The 27652-nt window shown below is 42.6% G+C and overlaps 2 protein-coding genes across 4 annotated transcripts in view; one reads left to right on the forward strand and one right to left on the reverse strand.

Annotated features, from left to right (window-relative positions):
- Positions 1-24181, forward strand: part of SPTBN5 (spectrin beta, non-erythrocytic 5) — a 104328-nt gene extending 80147 nt beyond the window's left edge. For both annotated transcript variants that reach the window (XM_083449437.1, XM_083449438.1), the window contains exons 52-70: positions 17-203; positions 1381-1593; positions 3443-3639; positions 4798-5002; positions 5981-6175; positions 7229-7384; positions 8511-8728; positions 9548-9737; positions 12408-12584; positions 13451-13555; positions 14234-14812; positions 15062-15133; positions 16229-16315; positions 17350-17441; positions 18128-18213; positions 18770-18905; positions 19647-19762; positions 21072-21212; positions 22677-24181. In XM_083449437.1, coding sequence (XP_083305563.1) covers positions 17-203; positions 1381-1593; positions 3443-3639; positions 4798-5002; positions 5981-6175; positions 7229-7384; positions 8511-8728; positions 9548-9737; positions 12408-12584; positions 13451-13555; positions 14234-14812; positions 15062-15133; positions 16229-16315; positions 17350-17441; positions 18128-18213; positions 18770-18905; positions 19647-19762; positions 21072-21212; positions 22677-22822 — 3298 coding nt within the window. In that variant the 3' untranslated portion in view covers positions 22823-24181. The remainder of the gene's footprint in view (positions 1-16; positions 204-1380; positions 1594-3442; positions 3640-4797; positions 5003-5980; positions 6176-7228; positions 7385-8510; positions 8729-9547; positions 9738-12407; positions 12585-13450; positions 13556-14233; positions 14813-15061; positions 15134-16228; positions 16316-17349; positions 17442-18127; positions 18214-18769; positions 18906-19646; positions 19763-21071; positions 21213-22676) is intronic.
- Positions 24182-25014: 833 nt separating this feature from the next.
- LOC310681922 (cytosolic phospholipase A2 beta-like) overlaps positions 25015-27652 on the reverse strand; it is a 40439-nt gene continuing 37801 nt past the window's right edge. For both annotated transcript variants that reach the window (XM_083449973.1, XM_083449972.1), the window contains exon 20: positions 25015-25885. In XM_083449973.1, the coding sequence (XP_083306099.1) occupies positions 25638-25885 (248 nt within the window). In that variant the 3' untranslated portion in view covers positions 25015-25637. The remainder of the gene's footprint in view (positions 25886-27652) is intronic.

The following is a 27652-nucleotide window of genomic DNA, read 5'->3' on the forward strand; positions in this document are numbered from 1 at the left end:
CATTTTGACTCTCCAGGTACAAAAGCCTTCGGGAGCCACTCCAAGAGAGGCGGGGGGTTTTGGAGGCCAGCAGACTTCAGTACCAATTCGTCCAGGATGTCAGTGAGGAGTTGACCTGGATTCATGAGAAACTTTCCCTGGCATCCTCCAGAGACTACGGCCAATCCCTTACAACTGTTCAGAGCTTACAAGAGAAGCACCAGGTAAGGTTCTATAGTAAGGGCAGGGAATATTGGAAATAGAGAGAATGGAGTTTCTCCGTCACTGTTCCTTAACCATATCTTTTTGCTAAAGTATCACTGCCAAGCATGTTTGCCGCCTGCCCCCCCCCATCCCCCATGTGCTTCAGCAAGGTGCATGAACACTTCTATTTCGATATAAAAGAGACAAGAAATGAATAGCTCCTTCTGCTGGAGGGAGGGCCTTTGACAAAATTCCTCTACTTTATTCTTTGAGCATTTTGGAATCTCTTAAGAGTGTTGCGTGTCGAGGTCCCCAATCCACCCCAAAAATAACTCACAACAGACACGTAATTTTTGTTTAAGATTTTTGGCATGATTTTGGCCACAACTTTATTCAAATACAAACCGTGAGTGGTTGTTTAGGCATTGGTTAAGACTATCTGTCCCCCCGCCTGGGGACAGAACTGACTTCCGGGCACCACCGAAAGACAGTGCGGGGGAAAGCAAGTCGGGGAGGAATTGGAGCTGAGACACAGACCCTCAACTCTCACCCGCCTGCTCCCCGAAGGCTTGCCGGCCCTAGTCCCATTCCAGGGATTGGACGAAAAGATGGCAAGCCCCAGGATTCCTTTAACGGAATTCCCTTTCCGCAGCAACCATGGAGGGGCAGGCACAGCCTATCCTAACCCCTCCTCCACCAATTTATAACCAATGCCTAACCACAACCTTACAAGTTGTGACGATTTGCCTACGCAGTAGGCAAAAACCACCCAGCCAGCCAATTTGCCAGGTGGAAAAATTCCTACCAGGCCCCTGCTCAAAGGCAGACGACCCCATGACAGGCAATAGCAAGGTCAACGCAACAACCCCTTACTCTAGGGCGGGTGGGCGGGTGATCCGTTGCACGCAGCAAAAGAGAAAGTACAAGGCTGCGTGCAGAGTATTAAAACCTTTTACCCCTCCCACCAAAATTGCAACATAACTTTTACCCCAGCAACCCAGTGAACCAATCACTGCCCCAGGCCATCTTTAGAGACACTGCCTGGTAACAGAGGGGTGGCTCAGTAGACCCCACCGCAACACGTGCTCTCCCTGAAGGAGAACACGCTTTGGTGGATGCATGGTTTTGACCTTACCTTATATAAAAGAGAAAACATCTTCATTTTCAAAATATACTTTATTTTGTTGTATCTATCAGAATTTAGAAAATGAGATTAGCAGCCACAACGCCTTAACTAAAGCGGTGATCAGCACTGGGCAGAAGCTGGTGAAGGGAGGCCACTCTGCCTCACGGGATATTATGGAACAGGTGAAAGAACTGGAAGTTTCCCTGGACAACCTGAAGGGTGAGGCTCAGGAGAGAAGAAAGAGACTCATGCAATCTTACGAAGCTCAGCATTTCCTCACTGAGGTAAGATAGGACTGGGATCTCATGTTCAGGTTTGATACCTTTTAAAGGATCGAAAGTGTTCTGATAGCTTGGTTGATAAATTATTAGAGCTGGAAGCATAATTAAAACATGGAAGCCATTACCTTGCTAGATTTTACTGTTCTGCCTGTTCTAATAATTTGTATTTTAGTTTATTGTTGGTTGGTTGCTTGAAACAGGGTAAGTCAATATGAAATTCTTGTAAGGAAATGCCCTCGTTTGCCATTTCCCTGACTTAAATCAACTCCATGTTTCTATTAGTCATTGGATAGATGGGATATGTGTCCCAATATCATACCTGTCCTTTCTCCTCCTCCTTCCCAAGTTTCAGACAAGCAATTTAAATCAGGGCTGCGACCTGGGATGAGAGTCGGTGTAACCTCCTATCTCCCAGCAGCAGATTTAATCCAAATCCATTGTTTTCATAGTTGCTTTATATTGCTTTTCAATGTTTTTATGTTGCTGTACACTGCCCTGATGTTTTAAGTGGTACCTCAGTTTACGAACTTAATCCATTCCGGAAGTATGTTCTTAAACTAAGGTTACCAGATTTTTTTCAATGAATCCAGGGACACTTACTGTTCGCTACGTACATGTGAATGCTGAAAAAGCTGTAAATCCAGGAACTGTCCCCAGGAAACGGGGACGTCTGGTAACCTTATCTTAAACTGAAACTGCTCTTAAACCAAGGTGTGCTTTCCCTAATGAGGCCTCCCACCGCCAGTGCCCTTCCACCATTCAGATTTCGTTCTTAGACCAAGGTAAAGTTCACAAACCGGGACACTACTTCCGGTTTTGCGGAGTTCATAAACCAAATTGTTCAAAAACAGGACTGTTCTTAAACCAAGGTACCACTGTATATAAATTCTTTTATCAGACAATCAATCAGCCTATTGACATGCCACGCCTTTAATGAAAGAAAAAGACATTGGGAGAGCCAGTGATGGATATTTCATTTCAGAGAACAGAGATTTCTAACAGAATTCTCAGCACCCTAACCAGACTATAATCCCAAGGATTCTTTGGGAAACGCCATGTAGAATAAATCTAATATAATTTAGTATTTAGCAGATACCCCTCTGCCTCTTTAGGCTATAGCCTTGACATCAAACTAGGCATGCCTAAATGTGTCATTAGAAACTGCATCAGGGTTTTAAAAATGCTTTAATAGGCCACGGGCGAGATTTTTATCAGGACTTTAGTACACAGGGAGAAGTAGTTTTAACTTTTCCTCCCCAGCTGCAGTCGCAATGAAAATTGTCCATGTTCTGCAAATGGCACTGATGGGAGCTTTTTTTCCTAAAGCTGATAAAAGTGGTGGGGGGGCGGGGATTTTTGTCAGTGGTGCAGCAGGGGAGCAAGCAGTTAAATCCTATTTCCCAAAGTGCTATGATTCTGCTGAAAATTGCCCCATGTCTGGTATTATTAACACAGGGCTCATCCACGGCTTGTTTCTTGCTCTAGAAAGCATGGGTCCAAGATGTTTTCTGCTAGTCCAAATGGTTTTCTGCTAGTCCAAATGGTTTTCCATCTGCCCTGCTGCTTTCCCTGAGAAAACTACTCTTTACACTGAATTGGAGCAAACGTCTTTCCATGGAAAAACCTTTTGACCTTTGCTGCAATTCAGCAGTAAAGAGCAGTTTTCCTGGGGGAAAGTGACGGGACAAGCAGAAGTATGCACAAGCCCATAGTTTCTAATGAAGCATTTAATGCCACATCTCATTTAGTCCTTAGTGATTTATGTCACTGCTAAATATGGATTTGTTTTGCTGGGTTGTAGGCCGGGGCCTGTTTCTCATTCAAGTCTGATCACCATTGCATTTCTTTTAAGCTTTTGGAAGTGGAATCCTGGGTGGCAGAGAGAGGACTGCTCCTGGAAACCCCTGATTATGGGAGGAATGAAGAATCGACTCAGGCACTGCTCCGAAAAGTGGAGGCTGCCAAGCTAGACCTGGAAGGATTCAAGCCCAGAATGGAGAAGCTGAGGGAAACAGGAATGCGCCTCTCAACAAGCGACAACCCAGAGAGGTAGGCGAGTCGAACTGGTTATCGATCTTCTTCACACACGTAAATGCATACTATGTGAATGATATTTAAGGCTGTCTCTCTTTGCAAATTGCGAAACTATAGAAGTGGGCTAGTAGCTCATTAAGCTGGGTGGTAGATCTCAAATGAGCCATGGAATTCTCCCTCCCACAACATATATGCACATTTGTTTGCATGTGCTGGTCAGCTGTTCCTATTTAACTGAATGGAAGCTGCTGTGCGGAGAGCATTTCTGTGCATAAATCAGAATGCACACACAAGCAGCTTTGAATCACAGTGCATGAATCTTTTTATACCGGTTATATGACTATTATTATAGTGCCTGTGTTCCCTGTATTCCTTTTAAAAGACCCATAACTTGATTTTTTTCCCTCTCTCTCTCCCCCTCTTCATAAAACACAGCAGTTATGAGCCACACTGCATTAGACAATTGTTCTATCTCAGTTGTCTTAAAATGCACAGACAATGGCTTTTAATAATTAATAAATAAATAAATAAATAAATAAATAAATAAATAAATAAAATGGCATATGACCATCTTTTGTAGATTATTAATTCATGCAATACAGTCCATGCTGTCTCTCCTGTATCATTGCTCTCCAAACAGTTCTTTGGGGACTTTTTATTCTTCAATAAGTTGTTTTTTCAATATCCCGTGTTAATGATCATACTCTAGCAACCTTTTAAGGGAGGTTGGGGCGCATCCCTCATATCATATTGCCTGAACTCACCAATAAATTTATTTTGGTTTGCAAAATACTACTTTTGACCTGTGTTGAATGAGTTAGATAGCCCATTTTCCATGAGCAGGATGCCATCACAGAAACAGAAAAGGGGCCTTTCTTCGTTGATATATACTGGTCTTTCAGCATACATAAATTACAAAGGATTTCAACCAAAATGAAAGCACCTGCACTCATTCTGCAAATCAATACTCTGCCTGGGAGCTGGGCATTTATGCTACTGGTACAGACAATGCATGTTTCACCTTGATGTATTACTAAGCTTCAGATCAAGACTGATACTTTCACTGGTAGTGACAGGGGCTGTGCTGGTGAAAGGTGCAGGATACAGTAATTGTGACGTGAATCAGTACAGATTTCCCCCCCTCTAAGGCTGTTAACTTTTCCCCCCTAACAGCTCCACTATCCTTCCCAAGCTCCAGGGTGTTCTCGAAGAGTATCTCTCTCTCCTGCAGAGAGCAGAGAGCCAGATAAAAGCGCTGCAGGAGCAATATCAATTGCATCAGTTTGAGAGGGAGACCCAGCTGGTGGATGCCTGGCTTTCGAAAAAGCAGAGCACGGCTGAATCAGATAACTACGGTCAGGATTTGGAGGATGTTGAGGTAAAACAGATTTTATCTCTTGCCAAGCAGGAAGACCTTGGCCATTTTATAGCTTGAGACATCACTGTGTCATTGAAATACATTTTAGAGACTGACATAGCTCCATAGAGAGCTCTGGATGGCATATGCTGGTCATTTTCAAAAACTGCCCTAGCCATTTCTTTTCAGAAGTAAGTCCTATTGACTGCAGTGGGACTTGCTCCTTGGTAAGTGGAGTTAGGGTTGCAGCCTGTGAGCAGTAACATTTAACATTTGTGAAAAGTAATGGAATAGCCAAGCTTCCGGCTGTAATCAAACTCTTATGTAGGTGCCAAAAAGAAATCCCCCTTACCTCCATGCAGCTGGACCAGAAAGATTTGTTTAATAAATAATAATAATAAAATTTTATTTATATCCTGCCCTTCCTAGCCAAAGCCAGGCTCACAGCGGCTAACAGCAATAAAAGTAAAACAGTTTACATAAAATCACAATCAATTGATTGAAATGCATTCTAAAACCAATTCATTCTAAAATCAATTCAAAATCAAATTAATGGCAACCATTGGGCTAGAGTTCTGTGAGGATTACCAAAGGAGTGGGTCAGACTGTGCCTTGGCTAAAGGCCTGGTGGAACAGCTCTGTCTTACAGGCCCTGCGGAAAGATGTCAAGTCCTGCAGGGCCCTAGTCTCTTGTGACAGAGCGTTCCACCAGATCGGGGCTACGGCCGAAAAAGCCCTGGCTCTGGTTGAGGCCAGCCTAACCTCCCTGTAGCCCAGGATCTCCAAGATGTTTTTATTTGAAGACCGTAAGGTCCCCTGTGGGATATACCAGGAGAGGCGGTCCCGTAGGTTTAAAGTTTGTTTGCTTGTTCTTAAATCAAGTGACTTTCCAAACTCCAGTTTACCACTTCTTCGATATTATACCAATAGTATTGTGCTTTTGTAGGTATTAGAGGTTCTGAAAAAGCTAGAGATATAATTTATCTCCCTATCCTACAGATTTTGGAGAAAAAGTTTGAAGATTTTATAAAGGAAGTAAGATCTCTAGGACGTGCCAAGGTTCTTCTGATAAATGACTTAGCATCTCAGCTCAAAGGAGCGTGTCACAGCCAAATAAGTGATATCCAGAAAAAGACTCAACAGGTCAATGACACGTGGGAGAGATTGCAGCAGGCCATCCAAATAAGGGCGGAGGTGAGGTCCTAAACTTTCTGGTGTCTTGACTGATTCGTTACGACACTGCTGTTATTGAAGTGCATTCATACTCTATGAGCCTATTCAGACATACAATTTGTTGTGATGAGTTAATCATCATAATCCAATACCCTGGGCTTTTGGTGACAGTACTTGCCAATGGAGTACTGTCACCTCTTTTTCTTTTTTTTTCTTTTTGTTGCCCATGTCAGCCATTTTGTGCTGGCACCAATGAGTACCAGCACCTCATTTTTTTATTCAGAAGCTCAAAAAAGAAAAGCACTGCCAATACCCACAAATCGCATGGAGAAGCCCGCCCACTGTGCATGTTTATAATTCCTGTAGTCATTTCAACTGCCAATAGGGCTGCCAGTTTCAATCGATAATGCATTTCACTGAAGAGTAGATACAACTGATTCCTCCATGTGGTCCTCTACAACAAGATGGATCTGCTTGGCAAACCAACCTAACTTCTGAATCTCTGAGCCAGTTCCATGACCTTTAATTTCTTTTTTTTAAAAAAACAACCAATGCAGGGGCATGGTTTTACATAGGATCTAATATGGGACATGGGTGGTGCTGTGGGTTAAACCACAAAGCCTAGGACTTGCCTATCAGAAGGTCGGCGGTTCGAATCTCTACGATGGAGTGAGCTCCCGTTGCTCAGTCCCTGCTCCTGCCAACCTAGCAGTTCGAAAGCACGTCAAAGTGCAAGTAGATAAATAGGTACCGCTCCGGCGGGAAGGTAAACGGCATTTCTGTGCACCGCTCTGGTTTGCCAGAAGCGACTTAGTCATGCTGGCCACATGACCCGGAAGCTGTACACCGGCTACTGTGGCCAGTAAAACAAGATGAGCGCTGCAACCCCAGAGTCAGTCACGACTGGACCTCATGGTCAGGGGTCCCTTTACCTTTACCTAATATCTAGAGTGACATTTAAGATTGTACCATGCATAGCATTCTAGTTGCACAAGTCAGTTTTCCTGTTTTCATGTCTGCTGCGATACTGTGACCGTAAGGCTGGCATTGCTAGCACATCTTTCCCTTCATCAGAATCTCAGAGCTGCTCATGAGGTTCACCAATATGACCGTGATGTGGATGACCTAAAGGGTTGGATGCAGGAGAAAGAGGCGGTTGTGGATAGAGATGATTATGGCTATGACCTGCCAGGTGTGCAGACCCTCCTCAGCCAACATGAGGGACTCGAGGTAAGTGGAATGGACCACCTTGAAAAAACGACATCAAGGATAGCCAATATGGTGGCCTCCAGATGTTGTTGGAGTCCCATCAGCTCTCTCAAATCCCAGCCATGTGGCCAGTGATCAGGCATGGTGGGACAACATCTGGAGAGCACCACATTGGCTACCCCTGAGCTGGCTGCATGATGAATGAAATCAAAAGATCCTGCATTTTCCTTTGCAGAGGTTCCAGCTCTTGTACTCTTGTTGTTCGTTCCCTTCCAGAAATAAGTCCTTATTTCACTTTTACAGAAAACACTTCACTACTATGGATGGACAAAAGCAGTTTCTATTTGGTCCATGTCAGTTTTCTTTGTTGGTTCATAAGTTTGTTCTGTCCCATTTCTGCATTATTCTTTGGGGGGCGGTTGTTAAACTGCATGAAGATTTGGATTTTGTGTGCATGTTTTAGTTTGAAGTACACATTTTTGTGCGCAATCTGGCTTTTTAAAAAATAAAAAATCATTTTAACCCCACTCCTAAAGTTGTATTTAATGACTAGCTGGGATGGAAACTATTTGGATAGCCTAATGGAATGGGCTGCTGGGAGACACTGCAGGGAAGGCCACAGGCAGATGGTCTCACTACAGAGGTGATTGAATAGCCTCACTTCCCTTCTCTGCTCTTAATCAACGACCTGGTACTCTGTAGCTTTTTTTGGGCTGAGAGCTGTTTTTCAAAATTTGAAGAAGTAGAAAAAAGCAAATGAGAACTGCTCTTTGATCTGTAAATTAGTATGAGAACTGCAAATCAGGCTAGTTTGTATCAAAAATGTGGACTGAACAAAATCCTTGAGCACATTAACTACACGTTCAGGCTGGTCTCTGAGCTCACGGGCCACCTAAATTTAGACTTGCAGGCCCACATCTGCCTAGAATTCATGCAATTCCCCTTAAGCCAAGTTAATTGGGGGCGGTATTTGTGAGACAAAAAGGTAATTTGCACATTTCCACCAACTTTTTTTATTTTTAGAATTCAGAACTTCTCTAGGTTCACTCCACTTTGTAAAGAATTCATATGCAGTTGTGAAATAAATAAATAAATAAATAAAACCATATCCTGCAGACTTCAGTTAACTTCCCTTGCTGTGTTCCAGAGGGAATTAGCCGTCATTGCAAAAGAGCTGGAAAGGATCAGGGGGGAGGCCTGGCGTCTTGGCCGCCTGTACCCTCAGCCCAGGAGCAACATGATGAAAAGACTAGCAGAGGCAGATGAGTGCTGGGAGCTACTGGACAAGAAGTGTCTGGAGAGAAAGCAGAAGCTGCAGCAGGCAGAACATGTTCAGATCTACTTCAATGACTGCAGAGAACTAATGTACGTACAAGCTGAACAAATGCACAGTATGAAGATCCTTGGATGTGTTAAAGCAATAAAGGTGGAACATTGGCACCGTAAAATCAGTTTATGTCAATGGGACCAATATGCGTTTGTAACAGAGCAGTTTGTGTGTGTACTTAATTTAAAATATGCATGCTGTTTTTCCAGCAACAAAATAGAGTCGATGGGAAGGCCGGGGGGGGGGCAAGGGGGGTTTCCAGGTTTTTCCAAAGCTTTCGGGGGGGAATGGGGGGGAGTGTGTGGAATATTCAAACTATATTGAACTGTTTGGTTTTTTTAAAAAAAAATATTAAACAGCTTTGTGGGAAAAGAGAAAAAAAGGGGGGACTGGGTCCCCCCCCCTAATTTTTCTGGGTTTATTCCAGACCTTCCCATATGAAATCGTTAGAAACAACATAGATAACCATTTCAACAATAAAAAATGTAATCCATCAGAAAGACAAAGACAAACAAATAAATAACATGTAAGGTCCCTGCAGCCTGGAGGCAGGCAAATGCTGTCCCCATCTTTAAAAAAAAAGGGGGGGGGGAGAAGACCCAGGTAACTACCAGTCAGTCAGCTTGACACTGATACCAGGAAAGGTGCTAGAACATTTTAGCACCATTCCGAGCTGCCATAATCCCTCTGAGAATTGTTTGGGTGCACTTTAAGTACAATAGAAAGCTATTGTGTGTGCACTAATGTTGTGAATGAATAAACTTCCACCTGCCCTTTGAATGAGTGGAATCCCTTCCACTTTTATTCATGGCCAAAATATTGGTGCTCAGAGCCTCCCTTTTGGTTAACTCCTTTAGGGCCTGGGCCAAGGAAATGCAAGCCCTGATTATATCCGAGGAACTGGCCAATGATCTTCTTGGTGCTGAGCTGCTTATTAAACGCCATGAGGAACACAAGCGTGATATAGAGATGCGATGGCTGAAATACGAAGACTTGGAACAAGCCGGAAACAACCTATTGAAGGCTGGGCACTTTATGTCCATAGAGGTAAGCCAGTGTGGTGTAGTGGTTAAGAGCGGTAGTCTCGTAATCTGGTGAACCAGGTTCGATTCCCTTCTTCTCCGCATGCAGCTGCTGGGTGACCTTGGGCTAGTCACACGTCCCTGAAGTCTCTCAGCCCCGCTCACCTCACAGAGTGTTTGTTGTGGGGGAGGAAGGGAAAGGAGAGTGTTAGCTGCTTTGAGACTCCTTCGGATAGTGATAAAGCAGGATATCAAATCCAAACTCTTCCCCTTCTTCTTCTTCTTCTTCTTCTTCTTCTTCTTCTTCTTCTTCTTCTTCTTCTTCTTCTTTTCTTCTTGGGTTAGATATTATTGAATGAACTGATTGAGAAGAAATTAGTTAGGAACAGCAACTCGGGATACTGAAAAGGGCCAAGTAACACATACAGTAGTACCTCGGGTTAAGTACTTAATTTGTTCCAGAGGTCCGTTCTTAACCTGAAACTGTTCTTAACCTGAAGCACCACTTTAGCTAATGGGGCCTCCTGCTGCCGCCGCACCGCCAGACCACGATTTCTGTTCTCATCCTGAAGCAAAGTTCTTAACCTGAAGCACTATTTCTGGGTTAGCGGAGTCTGTAACCTGAAGCGTATGTAACCTGACGTACCACTGTAATGTGGCCCATCTCTCAAATGGTTTGAGCAGGCTGCATGATCAAAAACCCTATCCCGTAGTCTTGTCTCCGGAATGAATTCTCCCTCTCATCCAGGAGCCCATGTTACCCAGACCAGCAAAGTTGCTATGCCAGGTACCTTCAAACCACCCCTTCCATCAAGGGGAAATATTTTGTCCTCAACCTCCTGCTGTGCCTCCCAAACACAGCTGAGACATAACTAGATGTTTTAAACAGCATAGCTAACAACTGTGTCCAGTTTGGTTTTTTTACAAATGCAGTACTAAGTGCAGGAATACTGATTTTCATCAGGACCTCAGTGCTTCCATCCTCAACCACAAATGTGATTAAAAAATACCCTCCATGCTGCAATTAGCCTGGGAGGAGACTCTCTTTAGCACTAATTTGCTTCAGGACTACCTCAAAGAGATTTTTTTAAACCTAGTTTGCCAATGAGATCTAAAATTACTACAGCAAATCTTGCTCTTGTGCTTTCTACATGATGTGGATGTATGTACTTTGGAGTTGGCAGCCTCAGCCACACAACATGGAAGAGCCAACTTCAAGTTTATTCTCAGCAACAGCAGCTCCCAGAGTGAACTTGAACACATATCACTATCTGCAAGCATTCCCTTCTGTTTGGGGTTATTGCAAGGGGGATAAAATATGGGTGTGGTGGGTAAGGTTCTCTTGACTTAGGCGTGACTTCAAAAAGAAATAAAAACTAAATTAGTAAATTTCCGATCTTGTGATCTAAAAGCATAAGCTGTGTTGAGCAGAGCAGAAGTGCAACCTGATATGGAGCAAACAGGTCGGGTTTAAGGGCCTTGGGGGCCTCCTCAGACATGTGGTCCTTTTACAGACTATTAGGAAAGGGGGGAGAGGAGAGAGCTTCATTTGAAAAGCACCCCACGGTCTTGATATCTATGTAACTTCATACACTGACCTTTACAATGATACTCGACTTGCCTTGTGTATAATTTGTAAGGAGATCTGCAGATCATGGGGGTAAGAACATCTTCAGAATTTGTTAAAAGATCCTGTTGCTCTTATGGACGTCACTTTACATACTTTGAGAAACCCCACTGTGTTTCTGTTTCTGTTTCGAAAATAAAAACAAATGCTACTCGCAGAGCAGGAGAACAGATGGGCTTGTCTTATCCAACCAGCAATCCTGAAAGTGCATGGCAGGCCTAGGAGAAAGCATTCTTTGTAAAGAGGATAGCTTGGGCAGCTTGTGTGCCTAAGGTTTTTTTTTTACTGCATGCAATGGTGTGTGTTCCAGGTACATGCAGTTTCACTGAAAAAATTGCTATGTTTGAAATTTGTCTGGGTGAGTAAAGGTGCCCAAAGTCTGTTTTACAGACTTTGTAAAGCAAGGGTGGCTCTCCAGGTGTTGTAGGGATATAACTCCCATCATTCTTGCTCTTCTTGAATCCATTTTCATTTTTAATAGCGTAATCCTGCTAATAAGAACAATAGCAATTTAAAGAGTGCCACATGTAAATAGTAAACATGCAGGCCTTTCTTAGTGGCAGCTTCCCTAAAGAGGTATGCTAGACCACTGTACAACTTACTTTTGGGCATGCTGTTTAGACCTTTTAATTCAAGCAGACATTTTAACTGGAACCTTTGCGGTGGTGTTTTTTGACAATACAGATGTTTTATCTTTCCAATATCTACTGATATTTGGTTGATTCATTTGTTTAAATCTATCATCTTTAATAAGTAACTTTCTGTGGTTTTGCAAAATACAAAACCATACTTTCCAAATGGACACAAGGGGAGGTCATGTATTCAGTCCACCTTGTGAATGCCAAATAAAAATGTTCAGTTCCTTTATCTTCCTCCACCCTTCCTTCAATTTAAATCTTGGGAATTGTGAATTGTTCCCTGTTTAGGGAAGTTTTAAATATTTGAGATTTTACTGTGTTTTTAATATCCTGTTATAAGCCACTCAGAGTGGCTGGGGGGGCTGGCCAGATGGGCAGGGTATAAGTAATATGTTGTTGTTGTTATTATTAATTACTACTATTACTGCAGATTGAAGAGAAGCTCTCAGAACTGTTGGAGCTAATGAGAATGGTGCGGGAATGCTGGGACATGAAGAAGGATTTGTACGAGGAAAACTGGGAGATCCAGTTACTGAGGAGAGAGCTGGACCTGGCTGAAGCTTGGATGACAACCAAGGAGGGTTTTCTGTCAGATCCTAGCTATGGGGTGAGTTAGGTTAACATAAACTTAAATGCTGACATGCTTTTCTGGATACACAGCCTGCTTAGCATAGCACAAGGCAATTGCTAGGCTAATTCCCAGCACAGGGGGGGTCTACTCCAGCTCGCTGTGCAAATGTTTCTGCTCCCTACAAATGCTAAAAAGAAATAGTGTCGTGTGTGTGTGTGTGTGTGTGTACACGCGCATGCATATTGCACTGTGCGGTCACCATGTCCTCTGCTGGCATGTGGTCCATGGTCAAGACTGAATGTGACCCATAGACCACAAACGGTTAGCCACCCCTGTCCTACAGCAGGAAAAACACCTTTGGAATCACTGGCGGAGCTTCATGGGGGGGGCAGAGAACAGGTGTGGGCGGGGCTGATGTGTGTCCCAGGGCGTGGCGCCCAGAGCGGGCAGAGGAGCAGCCATGATGGCACCCCACAGGAATTGTGCTGCCGGGGGCAGTGCACTCCCCCTGCACTCCTCTTCCTCTGCCAGTGTTTGGAATATATCATGGCACAGGGCTGCAGCTTATGTGTATGTTGCACAATACTCATTGCAACTGATCTGTTGCATAATACTTAGTACAACGGAAACTGTGATTGTAGACAATGACTGACTCTTCCGGCCACATGGCATGAGCAAATGCCCAAATATTATTGCCTCCAAAATGTTCAAGATCAAGATGCAGCAACTTTAATGAGCAAACTTAAAATGTCACACGAGCCTCGTCAATTTCAAATGAAGCTTTATTCCCTCGACCAACTTTGAACAATTTCAGCCTCTTCCGTTTCCCATCATTGCCAACACTTCTCTCGTGGTATTTCTGTATCAAATGGTCGCCTCTGTTGATTTGCTCCCATCCCCAGCATTCAGTCTCTGATGTGGAGAACCTCTTGAAGAAACATCAAGATTTTGAAAAAATTCTAAAGGCCCAAGAGGAGAAATTTGCGCAGCTGAACAGAAAGACAAAGGTAATGTAACAGAAGCTGGTGAATGCTTCCTGGGGCAGGCCCTGTTGCACAAAGGCAAATGATATCAATACCTCTCATTATCTTTCCCGATAAAGAGTGGGACCCTGTGGTTTCGCAGCTCAGTTTCTTGTTAAGATGGATAGCCCTCAGGTATCCTCTGCCTTTCCCCAGGTGTATATAACAGCCAAGGAAGGTCAAGGCAGAAAACGGTGAATTGAAAGAGGAAACATGGCGAGGAAATGCAGCTGCTGCCAAACACCTTGCTGGGATTTTCCTGCTTTCTCTTTTGTAGTTCCCCAAATAAAATATAGGTACACAAAAGCGTATGTTGGGGGAAAGTGTATTTAAAAGTACGTTTAGTGAAAGCATACCAAAAGGTGTTATATGAGGGGGAAATTGCTTACAAATGTGATAATATATTAGGAGAAGGGCATGCAGACAAATTATACTGTGAACTTTTTTTTTAAAAAAAGGTGCAAACTAATGTGGCAATGGAGCAAATGAGAAACCAAAATTGACAGATTTATGTAACACACCCGTATACCTGCCCAAATTATAGCCTGATCTTGCTGGTTTCACCTCAAATTTAGTAGTATCTGTGGCAGATATGTCCATGGCTCACAACTACTTGGTTTTTTTACTTCATTTTCATTCAGGTACACTTTTTGTTTCTTTCAGAGGGAACTGAAACTACTGAAACAAATTGATGCTAAGGAGAGTGGGCAACGAGAGAAAGGGAAAGTGATCAAGGTTCCCTCTCTAAGAAGAAGACATTCAGACAGGAGAACATCTCACACGAAACATCTTGATCCGAAGCGAACTCAACCATTGCCATCTATTTCTTCAACGGACACATTAAAGATTCCCCTAGAATGTGGTGTGTCTCCTACACAAAAGTCCAAAGAGAATTTGCACAAATGTGGCCTTGGAGAAGATCTAACGTTGACCGACTCCAGCAATGTCAGTTCTCCTCCTTCACCAGTGTCGCTTAGCCTACAAAATTCAGATTTAGGAACTCAGACTTCTTTGGTGTCCTCGTTACCCTCTAACCTAAAAATCCAGCCACCCGACGGTGATTTGGTGGTACCGCACGCTAGTGATTTCAAACCATCAAATATGAAAAACACAAACGATGGCACTCTCTCTGATGTAGAAACCAAAAAAGTGAGGACTGTGCCCACGAGTGAATCATTTGACATTTATCCAACTTTGCCATCCTTGGATTTACCTCCTCAGAGATCAGAAACTGCTTTTCAGGTAGGTTGCCATTTATCTGCGCCCACGGCAACCCCTACACTAAATGAAAGCTACATAAATCTATAATTTGTTTTTTCTGTGTTAGAAATTAAAGGGTTAGGGGGGATACTGGACACACCAAATACTCACTGGCAGCTGATAACTCTGCAATACGTGAAGTGGCCCTTAACTATGGGATATTAATTAGTGCTATAATCAAGCATTCTTGCAACCAATTTAAGATCTCTGAAATTGCCTTGTGGATTCCAGGTTCCTACAAATCAGCAGGGCATGGAGGGTTTCCTAGAAAAGAGGGATCAGATTCTTCCAGGAAGAAGACAGGTAACCACAAGTTAAACTGCCAAGGGAAAGATGAGATAATATATAAACAGAACAGGCTCACTAAAGGCAAAGCATGTTAGCCTAATCTTCTTTCCCATTTTGAGGTGATTGTAACAGGGAGTCTTGGGTGGGGTGGAGGGAATCAAGAAAACTCTTGATATAATGCCTGTGGAGTTACCCTTGCTAATCCCCATACACCTATCCCTTCCTGAGATTTCCCCTCCTTGCTCATTTTTTTCTTATTCCATGGGCAGAAGGATTTTGCATCAGGACTTTTCCTCTCCTCCCCAACAGTCCCTAAATCTTCTCCAGAAGGTTGGGAGAAACCCCAGAACAGATGTTGGGGGCACACAGAGCGGGGAGGGGGGGCCAATTGTGCAATCAAAAGTCATTCTGCTGGTGCGATTGTTTAGTTGAATACTGCTCCACCCATCTTTTACCCAACCTTTCCACATCCCATCTTCCCCCTCTTTGCCTACATCCTAAGTAGCTTCATCACATTAGGTTCACATCACATTGATTGGTTCACATGACATTGATACAGCTAGTTCCCAAAAAATCCCGTTGATTTTGTTTCATTCTCTTACTTACCCTTTTCACACTGATGCATTTTAAAGCTCAGAGAGGATTAAAATACTTCAGATTTTTAACACATTTGGAAATCTCACCTTTGCCCATGTTAATTACTATATGTTTAATAATTTGTGGAGAAGCTTGGCCCTTGCAACCAGGAAAGGGAATCTGCAGCCTTCCAGATGTTGGATTCCAACTTCCATCAGGCCTAGTCAGCACGTCCAATAGTTAAGAATGATGGAGGGTGGAGTCCAACAACATCTGGAAGGCCACAGGTTCCGCCATCCCTGCCTTACAAGACTCTCTCCCTGAACTGTATAGCTCAGCTATTGCAAAGCGTATCCTACTATCCAGCTGCATGGTTGAGGCTAAAAACAAAACACTGTACAATACATTAGATGAATGTAATCAGAGTAAAAGCAAACCATGAAGTGATGAATAACCCCCAGTGATTCAGTAATAAGCAGCACAGTTGATGTTTAGAGGTAATAGGTGGTTGACTTAGTTTTATGACTTTTGTAGCCAATGTCAAGAGCTTGGAACAGATATTACGTTAAACTTGGAAGACAAAAACTTGACATCTACAGGGATGAAAAGGAAGCATTCCAGGTAATTTGTGTTTCCACATTTCAGTTCTTATTAAAGACTGTGTTATTATTAGTAGTATTTGGTATTTTATGCACTACATACATGTCAAAATGTCTTCTAATTCACACACACACAAATGCTGAAACCCCACATTCCTGGCAAAGAAATATTGAGCAATAGAAATCTGCCTTGAAGGTGAGGTAGTCTTCATCTTTGGTATATTAGTTGGACACAGTTGTAGATGAATATATCCTAGGGCAGCAAGATTCAGAAATCTGTCCCTTTAAAAATAGGAGCTGGGTGGTGCCCCCAACAATGTTCAGTATTGTAAGTGATGATCCATGGTACAGACAGACAGACAGACAGACAGACAGAGCCAGTAAGGTTATGATACTTGGTCATTTGTTAGTGCAGAGAAACATGATATTGGCATATAACCCTACAGTAGTGGCTTTCAAACTTTCTGCTGTTAATGTTCCCTTCCATATCAGTTTATATGCCAATACACTCCTTTCTGCTAAAGTAGGTTCTGTGGCATATTCAGGATTAGTCCACCTGAAGCTTTAGCCATGCCTCACTGTCACTCCACATATATGGAGAACAAGCCCTGGGAGGTACCAGATACTCCCCTGCACATCACAAAGGAACACTGAGGGCTTATTGACACTTCCACTTGCCCCTCTGCTTTCCCTCAGGGAAAACTGCTCTTTAGTGCTCCATAGGACCTAATGTCAATGTGGGTTTCTCCATATTTGCGTTTGCCCTATTTAGAGTTAAAGAGCAGGTTTTCCTAGGAAAGGAACAGAACAAGGGGAAGCCCACTCAGATCCATGCCAAGAAAGCATGGGTCAAGCAGGAAATCACTTGGACCATGCTTTCTAGGTACAGGACAAGGGGAAGTGTGGATAAACCCTCTTAGTGAATGATGAGCAGTTTTTCAAGGAAACCTTTCCTGCATTATTGACACCCCAACTATACAGGATGAGTAAGTGTTTAAACCAGAAAAAAATAGGATTGAAAGTATTTGGTTATCATCTCTTCTTCTGCCTTGCCAGAATACAACTCCAATTTCATCACTTAGTATTGCTGGAGCCAAGTGTGAGAAGTTGACGGAGTATTCTAGGAAAGAACACGCCTTCAGCCTAAGGTACATCAAGTCAGTGATGCAAAGATCCAAGTTTGGGGCAAGTACTCTTTGGTGAGAGAACCCCAGAAAATCACAAAACATGTGGCAAAGTAAAGCAAGGAAATATAGGCTGTTAGATCTTTAAAATCTCCCCTTCTAAGTTCCTCCCAAAGTTCCCAATTTCCCCTAGCAAAGAAAAAGACCACATGTTTGGTACGTTAAAAATTGTTTACTTACAAATTCTCCAAAGGTCAAATTCATTAGCTTTTCCATACAGCATTCAGGAAAAGTTGCACAGGCAGTAAAACTTGACTTAGGAACTTTCATCACTGTAACTAAGTTATTGATTCCTCTTCTCTCAAGGTGAGAGGGAGTGACCTCGCTAAGCCTGACAGGACAGTTAGCTCCTTCATGTTTGTTAAATGAGGTTGGTTATCCCACACATCACACACCCAATCTAAAACATGCATCTCTGTGTCTAGACTCATTTGAATGTCGTTTCCTTCTTCCCAACGAAACTGCAGAAATTAGTGATCTTTTTGTATCATTACATATTAGTCATCCTTTTTGTTGTCTGTATCCTTAACTTTATCTCAAAAGAAAAACCCAACTGAAAACAAAAGAAGAGAATTCTGGGTTTTCCTATACATAACTTATTGGGAAAGGCTACCCCAGAACTCAGTCCTTCTTCAATCTGTGACTTACAGGTTGAGTGATGGATCAGAGTACTACTTCGCAGCACCTTCTCAGAAGCTAATGGAAGACTGGGTGCAAGCATTATGGACTACATTAGGTAAGGCTGTTTGATTCATTTTATGCAGCATTTCCCTATTTCTGCCCATGTGACATTCCCACAAGATGCCTCAACAGAGGTGGATAATTGGACAAGCAAAAGACACACATACTGAAGTACCCCAGATACAACATAGAAAGCTGCCTTATACCAAATCAAACCATTGGTCTATCCAGCTCAAAGAGCAGAAGCTTTACTGACTGAAGATAAGAAGAACAACAGTTTGGATTTGATATCCTGCTTTTATCACTACCCTAAGGAGTCTCAAAGCAGCTAACATTCTCCTTTCCCTTCCTCCCCCACAACAAACACTCTGTGAGGTGAGTGAGGCTGAGAGACTTCAGAGAAGTGTGACTGGCCCAAGGTCACCCAGCAGCTGCATGTGGAGGAGCGGAGACGCGAACCCGGTTCACCAGATTACGAGACTACCGCTCTTAATCACTACACAACACTGGATAAGGGCTGTAGCTCAGGAGCAATATTGTGTTTAAAAACTAATCCTTCTTATTAATTGTCTTTCATCCATGTTATGTATTTTTTACTTGGGTTCTACAAGGCCGCCATAACAGCCTGCGTTCTCTGCGGAATGAACTTCTAGCCACTACAAATGCAACGAGGCCTCAGATAAAACCTTGGATCTCTGCAGCTGGGAGTTCTGCCAACAAGGAGATTACCAAAAGTCTGCTTCTCAGGTAGACACTGATTTTGTATATGTCGGGTCAAATGTTACTTATCTGTCATCTTTGTAAAGACTGCAGTAACCTAAGTAACATAGATTGTCTTTTACGGCATAGATATGCCTCTACATCTTATAAACACTCCTATCAGAAATGATGACAATACGTAGGGGTCATCCAGACTTCATTTTGTGCCACATTTCTGGGCCCAGGTCCATGCTTTAAAGTGCCACGTTTTAGCACTCCCCCCCCCCCAGTACTTTCACTGCAAAAGTCCACTCTCTTCCACTGAATCAGAGCAAACAGCAATCTGCTGAAAATCTGAATTGCTGTTTGTTCTGATTCTTGTTTTCACAGGGAAAGCACTGGGGCAAAAACAAAACAGACAGTGCTTTAAAGCGCAGACCTGTGCCTAGAAAACGCTGGACAAAAGTTAAGTATGGACGGGCTTGTTGCTGGAAATCATGTGGTGGAAATTATTAGGATCAGGAATGCCAGTGTCTTAAAACCAGCACTTACTTCTGCCAAATACCTCACTGAAATCTCTGCCCATTCTTTCTCTGGATCAGGCCATCCCCTGCATGACACCTCCACAGGACTTGCGACAAAATGATTGATGGTTCTTTGTTTTGTTTCTTGCCCTTAATATATTTACAGTTAAGGGTGTGATATACTGTAATTAATTTAAACTTGTATTTGTTATCTAGGTTTTCAGCAGAGGAAAGCTAATATCTGTTTAATACTGTTTGTTGATAGGAGAACACCTTCCTTCAAAGTTGCAAAAGAAAAAAAACCTGTTGGAAATCCCCAGGAATCAGGAGAATTGACACAGGATTTTAGTATAATCCTTGCTCAGGATTCTGAAGATTCTGGTAATACTGGAACATTTTTTCTTTTATTAAAAATATAAAAATACACCTAAGAGGGGGAAACAATATAATATAGAAATGAAAACATGCTGTGTAATGTTGTTGTTGTTGTTGTATGTTTGTTTGTTTGTTTATATATTTTTCCCTGACAGGAACTCAGGGCAGCTAACATATAAAAATACACCATATTCTTCTGCCATATAGTATAATCCAGTTTACTAATCTAATATTTTGATGATATTTTGGCCATTGACCATAGCAATATGCAAAATTCTTACCAGTCAAGTGCACAGATTAATTGCTTTCTTCATGGTACATACGTAAATTTGATACAGACCTCCTCTGGCTTCCATAAACAAAATTAAAAGCATTATTATTAATCTATTATCAGTTCTCATATCTTCTTTCATTATGAAAACATTGAAGGTGGTGGAGAGTAATAGAGGTGTGGGATAAATGATTCATTCAATTAGGAGATGAGAACTGTACTTTATCTAGGTCAGGCCTCCCCAATTTATAACCCACTTTGGTGAACAGAGCTCATCAGACGCATACTGTAGCCTGCTAGAGCAGACCTTTCCAAACTGTGTGTCACAACATTCGTGAGTCATCTGCAGTGTATAAGTGTATTGCATGAACGCTCCCCATGCTCCTTGCGGGACTGGAAAAGGGTTAGTTTAACCTCTGGTTTGCTAGTAAAACTGAGTTACTGTCTTGTGAAATGATGCATGTCTAAAAAGTGTGTCATCAACATGAAAAGTTTGGAAAGCTCTGTGCTAGAGGCTTGATAACCTTCCAGCAGTCCCAAGTCAACAGATTTTTTCAAGTCCTTATTTGTGACTTGAATAAATCAATAGTGATCTATAAATATTTCTAGAGTTTTGATGGTAGCTTTACTCAGCCACAGGACCATTAAAGGTAAAGGATCCCTGACAGTTAAGTCCAGTCACGAACAACTCTGAGGTTGCGGTGCTTATCTCACTTTACTGGCTGAGGGAGCCAACATTTGCCCACAGTTTTTCCATGTCACATGGCCAGCATGACTAAGCCACTTCTGGCGAAACCAGAGCAGTGCATGGAAACGCCGTTTACCTTCCCGCTAGTAAGCGGTCCTTATTTATCTACTTGCACTTTGACGTGCTTTCGAACTGCTAGGTTGGCAGGAGCTGGGACCGAGCAACGGGAGCTCACCCCGTCAAGGGGATTCAAACCACTGACCTTCCTATCGGCAAGCCCTAGGCTCAGTGGTTTAGACCACAGCACCACCCGCGTCCTACAGGACCATTAAAGATGTGCTAATAACTCATTTCAGATGCTTCTTCTGTGTACTCCGTGGAGTCTGATCCAGTAACACTGTTGATGTCCAGTCTATCAGAGCACCCTCAAAGCTATCATAAAGCACAGCCTTATCCTAATGGAGGAAAGACAGGAACTCTGGATCAAGGAGTCCAAGGTAAAGTTTAACTGCAGTTAGGCAAAAGGGGGCAATTTTCTGGGTAACTTGAGATACAATTATACAATTCATAAACATCAGCTTGAAGGGGTGGTTGCACTCATTTTGTGCATATGTTAATTTCAATTTAACACATTTCAACACACATCCACCCTCCATCTCTGTTTTATCCCTGAGGAGGTGTGGAATGTATCAACTAAGAAAATGATATAGTCCATGGGAAATGTTGGTTAAAATGTGAGATTATAAATTAGGAGGAATCGAGTGGAAAAACAGGGTTGGCTAGGAAATATATCGAATTCTTAGGGGGTTGGAATAATGAACTGAGGAATCTGCTCCAATTACACGCCTCTGTGTGAAATTCCTCCTTGTTCTCATTACATATTTGGCCTTTCCCCAAAACTTAAATTCCTACATTGGGGATGTATGTCAAACACAGACAAATCACCCGCCAACTGAGCCTGCAAGGCATTCAGTAAAGCAGCTCTGTAAAATGCTGTGTCAGTTCCAAAACAACCACTCCTAAATCACCAGAATAGGAGCCAAGTTGATTTAGCAGATGCTGTAGTATAAGGCCCGATAGCCCCTTAGTTTTTTTACCATTCTAAATTCTGCTTCTGCTCCTTGAGTAGTGGCAACCCAGGGAGATCAGACATAGAATTTGGTGCAGGGTGTCACATTGATGGGTGGTTATTTTTCCAGGAGTGCATCATGACAGCTTTTTAGTGTGATGGGGAAAGGTAATAGCTCAGTGGTATTTTTGCACTGGTAAGGAGCCCAGGTTCGGTCCCTAGCATAGTCAGGTAAGACTGGGAAAAAATCCCTTGTCTGAAACCATGGAGAGCTACTGTCAGTCTCTGTAGGCAACATGGAGATGGCTATTGGCTCAGTTAGAATACAGTGGTGCCTCGCAAGCCGAAAAGAATCCGTTCCGTGAGTCTCTTCGTCTAGTGGTTTTTTCGTCTTGTGAAGCAACCCCATTAGCGGATTAGCGCTATTAGCGGTTTAGCGGCTATTAGCGGCTATTAAAGGCTTAAGGGATTAGCGGATTAGCTGCTAAAAGGCTATTAGCAGCTTAGTGCCTTAGAAAAAGGGGGTGGGGAGCGGAAAAAAATCGCAGGAACTCGCAAGACATTTTCGTCTTGCGAAGCAAGCCCATAGCAAATTCGTTTTGCGAAGCACCTCCAAAACGGAAAACCCTTTCGTCTAGCGGGTTTTCCGTCTTGCGAGGCATTCGTCTTGCGGGGCACCACTGTACAAGGATCCTGACCAGCACGAGATTTTTAAGATCTCAGGTAGAAGAATTTCCCTTTTCCATTAGGAGGCCTTTTTGGTTGCACCATTGCCTAATAAAGGGTAGTTCCCCAGCAATATATAATAAGGCCATCTCTGCAGTTGCACCCTGGTTGTGAAATATGCTTCCTCCTGAGGTTAGGCAGGTGCTGACAATGGTTAGTTTTTCAGGAGCCAAAGCTGAACCGAAAACTGAAGTAACCAAGAGCCTAGACACTCTGCAGAACCCGGGGAGAACAGAGCCAGAGATTGATGTCACAAAGCAGAAGAAAAAGAAAGAGAAGAATGTCTTCAAGAAGCTTTTTAGCAAGAAATAAGAGCAGCAAATGGAAGCGAGTGCTGCAGTTCTGTGGATGTGCTGGGTTCTTCTTTTGACTACACCCTATTGCCTTCGCTAAGTAAATAAAACAACAAAACAGTGCCACTGTCAATAATTCAGCACCAATATATTTTAGACTGTAAACCATATGGATTGAAAAGCCATAAAAGTGACTGTAGACTGGCTGCTCTCAGCATACTTATTTTTTAGAGGGAAGTACTGCTAGAAAGTACTTAAGCCTCCTTCACATATTAGGCATGTGAAAGGGTCTTTGCGACTACAAAGAGCCTCTCCCCACTGCTGGCCCATCCCCTTACATTAGGCTGTCACCATCAATGGGTTGTGCATTAAAAATGCACTATAGTAAGAGAAAAGGATGAAACTGTTTGCGTTCCTTCATTTTAATGTTTAGAAACTGCTTTCCAGAGAGAACTAGGTTTTAGATAATACATAGAATACCAAATTTTATACTGATGTTTCTCTAGTTTTAAACTAATGGAAAACATTTTTTCATATACCGTACCTCTTTAAATAAAACTGACCCCACACGAAGATTTACTGTTGCAACTGTTTTATTATGAAGTTATAGTCACCACATAGTAACTGCATATATTTTTTGTTCTTCCTGAGATACTCTTAAAGCAAAAATAATAAATTCCTGAGTTCCTTCCTAGTACACTACATCTACTTCTATTCATTTTGCCTTTATTAAATGTGGCAATGCTTTATTTAAAACACACCAAAATGTTTAACCTTGACTGCTTTAGAACAAAATTGGTCATACTTTGTCTCTCAAGTCCCTGTTCTTTATATTTCAAATTTCTTGACAAGATGATGAAAATATACCATTTCTGAGTGGTCTTGCTTTTATATGAGAGATGCAAATACTTTTGAACCAGATTCTGAAACAGTATAAATCATATTACCCCAAATAATTTCTGAAGAGTGGATATAATTTGCTCCAGCTGAAGATCTGGTTTTTAATACTTAATGTTCTGTGGAGACAAAATTCTTCTGACACTATTTAAGGCTCTGACATGCCTACCCTCAGGTTTATGGTAACATCTTCCAGAGCATTCATAAGCAATGGAAACCAGCTTTTTACAGGGTATTTTCAATTTACAGCAAACAGGTTGAAGGCTTCCATTTTAACTATACAACATAACTGTTTGCCATTGCATCCCCCAGAAGGTTTTGCATGCAAACATACAATCACCAACTGTGCACTGCTTGTGTGTAAGAGGTTGCCTCACCAAAGAACCAGGCATGTGGAATCAGGGCACCTGACATCCAATTCATATAGAGGCTTTGCTGATCTCTGCCAGTCCAAATAGCAATATTATAGTGCCAATCTATTTTTAAAAATACGGGTGGCGCTGTGGGTAAAAGCCTCAGCGCCTAGGGCTTGCCAATCGAAAGGCCGGTGGTTCGAATCCCCGCAGCAGGGTGCGCTCCCGTTGCTCGGTCCCAGCGCCTGTCAACCTAGCAGTTCGAAAGCACCCCTGGGTGCAAGTAGATAAATAGGGACCGCTTACTGGCGGGAAGGTAAACAGCGTTTCCGTGTGCTGCGCTGGCTCGCCAGATGCAGCTTTGTCACGCTGGCCACGTGACCCGGAAGTGTCTCCGGACAGCGCTGGCCCTCGGCCTCTTAAGTGAGATGGGCGCACAACCCTAGAGTCTGTAAAGACTGGCCTGTATGGGCAGGGGTACCTTTACCTTTACCATTGGTAGAATCAGCTGCCTCAAAGCAACAAAAGAGCAACATTTATTCATTGAGTCAGATTAGGAGTTCCTCTATCTAGCCTAACACTGTGAATGCTGACCACAGCATGTCTCAGACCCATTTTCTGAGCGTATCAGGTAGGTGCTATTCCCAGCCCTAGAGTAAGGTTACCAGATGTCCCCGGATTTACACATCAGTCCCCATACAAAATCCACTGAAGTTGAAAAGTGTCCCCGGATTCATTGAAAAAAATCTGGTAACCTTACCCTCAATAAATCTCCAATTAAGTGTTTGCAGAAGATACTTAACTCCCTCCTGAATCACTTCTATTGTGGCAAATTTAGCTATAGATTTGGGTTTAAAAGGATCAAATACAAGCAAAAGCCGTCATGTTGTGGATTGAGTTTGTTGAATTTAACTAGCAGATCTGACTAAACACGGAGGCAATACAAGCAAACAAGGCAATATTGCAAATAATTATAATGGGTTTCATTAAGTTATAATACTAAATTATTTTAGCAATGGTGGTTTTTATTCACAGCTGAAATGCATGAGTCCTCTTTAGAATAGGAAATGGAAACAATAGTGATCAGCAAAGGAACAGCAAGAATATCTGTATGGTATGATGTAATTGCTCATAGTGGAATTGATGCAAGAAAGCTCCACTCTTCACAGTTTCCATTGGTACTGAAGTCCAACACATCTTCATTTCCATTAGAGGTGCAGAGGGTCACCATTCAAAGTATTATAAACAAATCCCTGTGACCTCTCAAATTAATGTATCAACAATGTCACTCCTTGCAATACAATCTCAGCTACTTACTGACTTGGTAACTTTAACTGAGTGTGGTCCAGCCCCATCAGAATCACCTCCTGAAGCTCTTCCTGCTATGTTCCTCGCATTGTTCGCAAGCTACAACCCAGGTATGTGACCTTGAACATGGATGGCTCAAAAAATAGGAATATTAATAAATAAAGAAGCCATCTGTTCAAACTAGGCAGGGTGGGAACTACACTCGTTAGTGTTCACTGCAAACTGTATGGTATGACTATGCCTTAGCATAACCTCCAACAATGTAAGTGTTGGGGGCTAATTGGTGCCCTGCTCAGGGTGACAGAATTTCTTTCTAGCCTGAGACGAAATGTTTTTCTTCTTCTGTATAGCATGCTGGATGGCCTGGAGGATGTGGTCTTTGCTACAGAGGATGTTATAGGTGCACAGGTTTAGTAGTCTGTCGAAGTCCTCTTCACTGTAGGTTAAATGGATTGTTTTGTAAGGCGAGTCTTTACCCAAGTTTACTTTACATCCACTCATTTCAGAAGGAGTGCGTTTCACTCCTGAAAGAAAGAAACAAAATAATACCACTGGTAAGCAAACCTGACTTCATTCAGAGTTCTGTACTGCATTTTGGTAGGAAGTGTCAACGTTGCTAAACTGGAAACAACCAACAGCAACAAAACGATTCCACATTACTCTACCTATTCCATGCTCTCCTTGTTATGCATGACCCAATTTGCTGAGCAGTAAGAAATTCCAAAAGTACTATAGGGTTTTCTTTTCTTTTGGGCAAGACAACATTGCACTTTTAGGGTATTTTTCCAATACTCATTTCTGCAAATCCAAGCAGCATCCCCTTGAAACTTTCATTCAACCAGCTAAAAGTCCCAAGAAAAGTTTCTCCTGTGATAGCAACAATGCATCTTTGCAAATTCTTTTGTTGTTGTTGTTTGCATCTGTGTGCTCTTCCAAGCATGCATTCATATGCACGCTTTACCCTAGCACATCCACTTTTGTACATACTACTTGGCTGGGGAACTGCTGTGCAAAATTCAGAGAATGGAATTTTGAAGGATGACTGTGTTTGGGTTCGCATATTGTTTCAGAAAATGCAGATTACATAAATTGGCCTTTAGGAGCACACTGAATCAACTCCCCACCCCAGCCATAGGGGCAGAGGTAGAAGCCAGGGGCATTCTTTTCCCAGGCCTCTGAAAAGGATGAAAATGTCCATAGTGAATAAATAGTGTGTGGTTTCTGCAAACAATTTTGGAAATGACACCTATAGAATCTCACCATGGCTGGGGCAAGCTTTGGAGATAATTGCAGAGCATTCCCTCCCTTTTTGAATTTCGTCCAATCTTATGCAGTATGAAGCCCTACTATATTTTGCTATTGGCAAGCCTCCTGCTTATACAGTTTTACAGCTGCCATATGAGCCTGTAGCTCAGAAATGTGTTACTGTCTGGGATTCATGTTTGCTTGTCTCCAATTAACAGTTTGGGGCCAAGGTGGAAGACTGCAAATCTTGGCTCCGGCATTCTTTCCATTCTTACTCTCATTGGCCTTTTATTGGAAGGAAAGTGGAATCTTATGTTAGGTCCAACCCATTCCCACATTTACAATTTGGAGTGATGGATTCACTACACACAAATTCCAAATTATGGCTATTTAAAAATAGATTGCTTACTTGCTTCTTGTGTTATTTAGCTGCTTGGGAAAGTTGGAAGACACAGCCAGAGTCTATTATGTGTAAACAATAGCTGGCCTAGCACTTCTGTAATAAACCTCCTGCCACAAAACCTATTGGATAACTCAGGGGTCAAAGTTTGACTCTTCCCCACCCTTTCAGCTATTCCACAACCCAACTAACTAAATGCCACCACTGCTCCCAATTCTGGGACATATTCGCATAGAACATAGTAAGATGCATATAAATTATGCCAGATATATATTGGGAATGCCAATTTACTACACAGCAAGATACAAAAAAATCAATCAAGCCATTCCTACTTCTCACCCAGGGTGTACACACTCCTCTTCCACCTCTCATCTGGATGGGGTGGGGACAGGATTTTAGTTATTTCAGAGACCTGTGTTCAGTGAGTGGGTGGGTGGGTGTATAAATCAGCAAACCTCTCTCTTTCCTCTCTGTGTTGCTGGCAGGGGAAAGTGGGTGTATGGAAAAAAAATCCTGGTGGGTGCCAGTTTCCCCCAGAACTCCCTCGAAGTGATGCTATGTCAACATGCACCAACATTTCAAGGGGGGGGGATGGCAGGCACCAGTGAGGGTTCCTAGTGATAGAAGCATCAAATGGATTAAACAA

This window comes from Podarcis tiliguerta, assembly GCF_965153285.1.
Source record: "Podarcis tiliguerta genome assembly, chromosome: 1".
Lineage (NCBI taxonomy): Eukaryota > Metazoa > Chordata > Lepidosauria > Squamata > Lacertidae > Podarcis > Podarcis tiliguerta.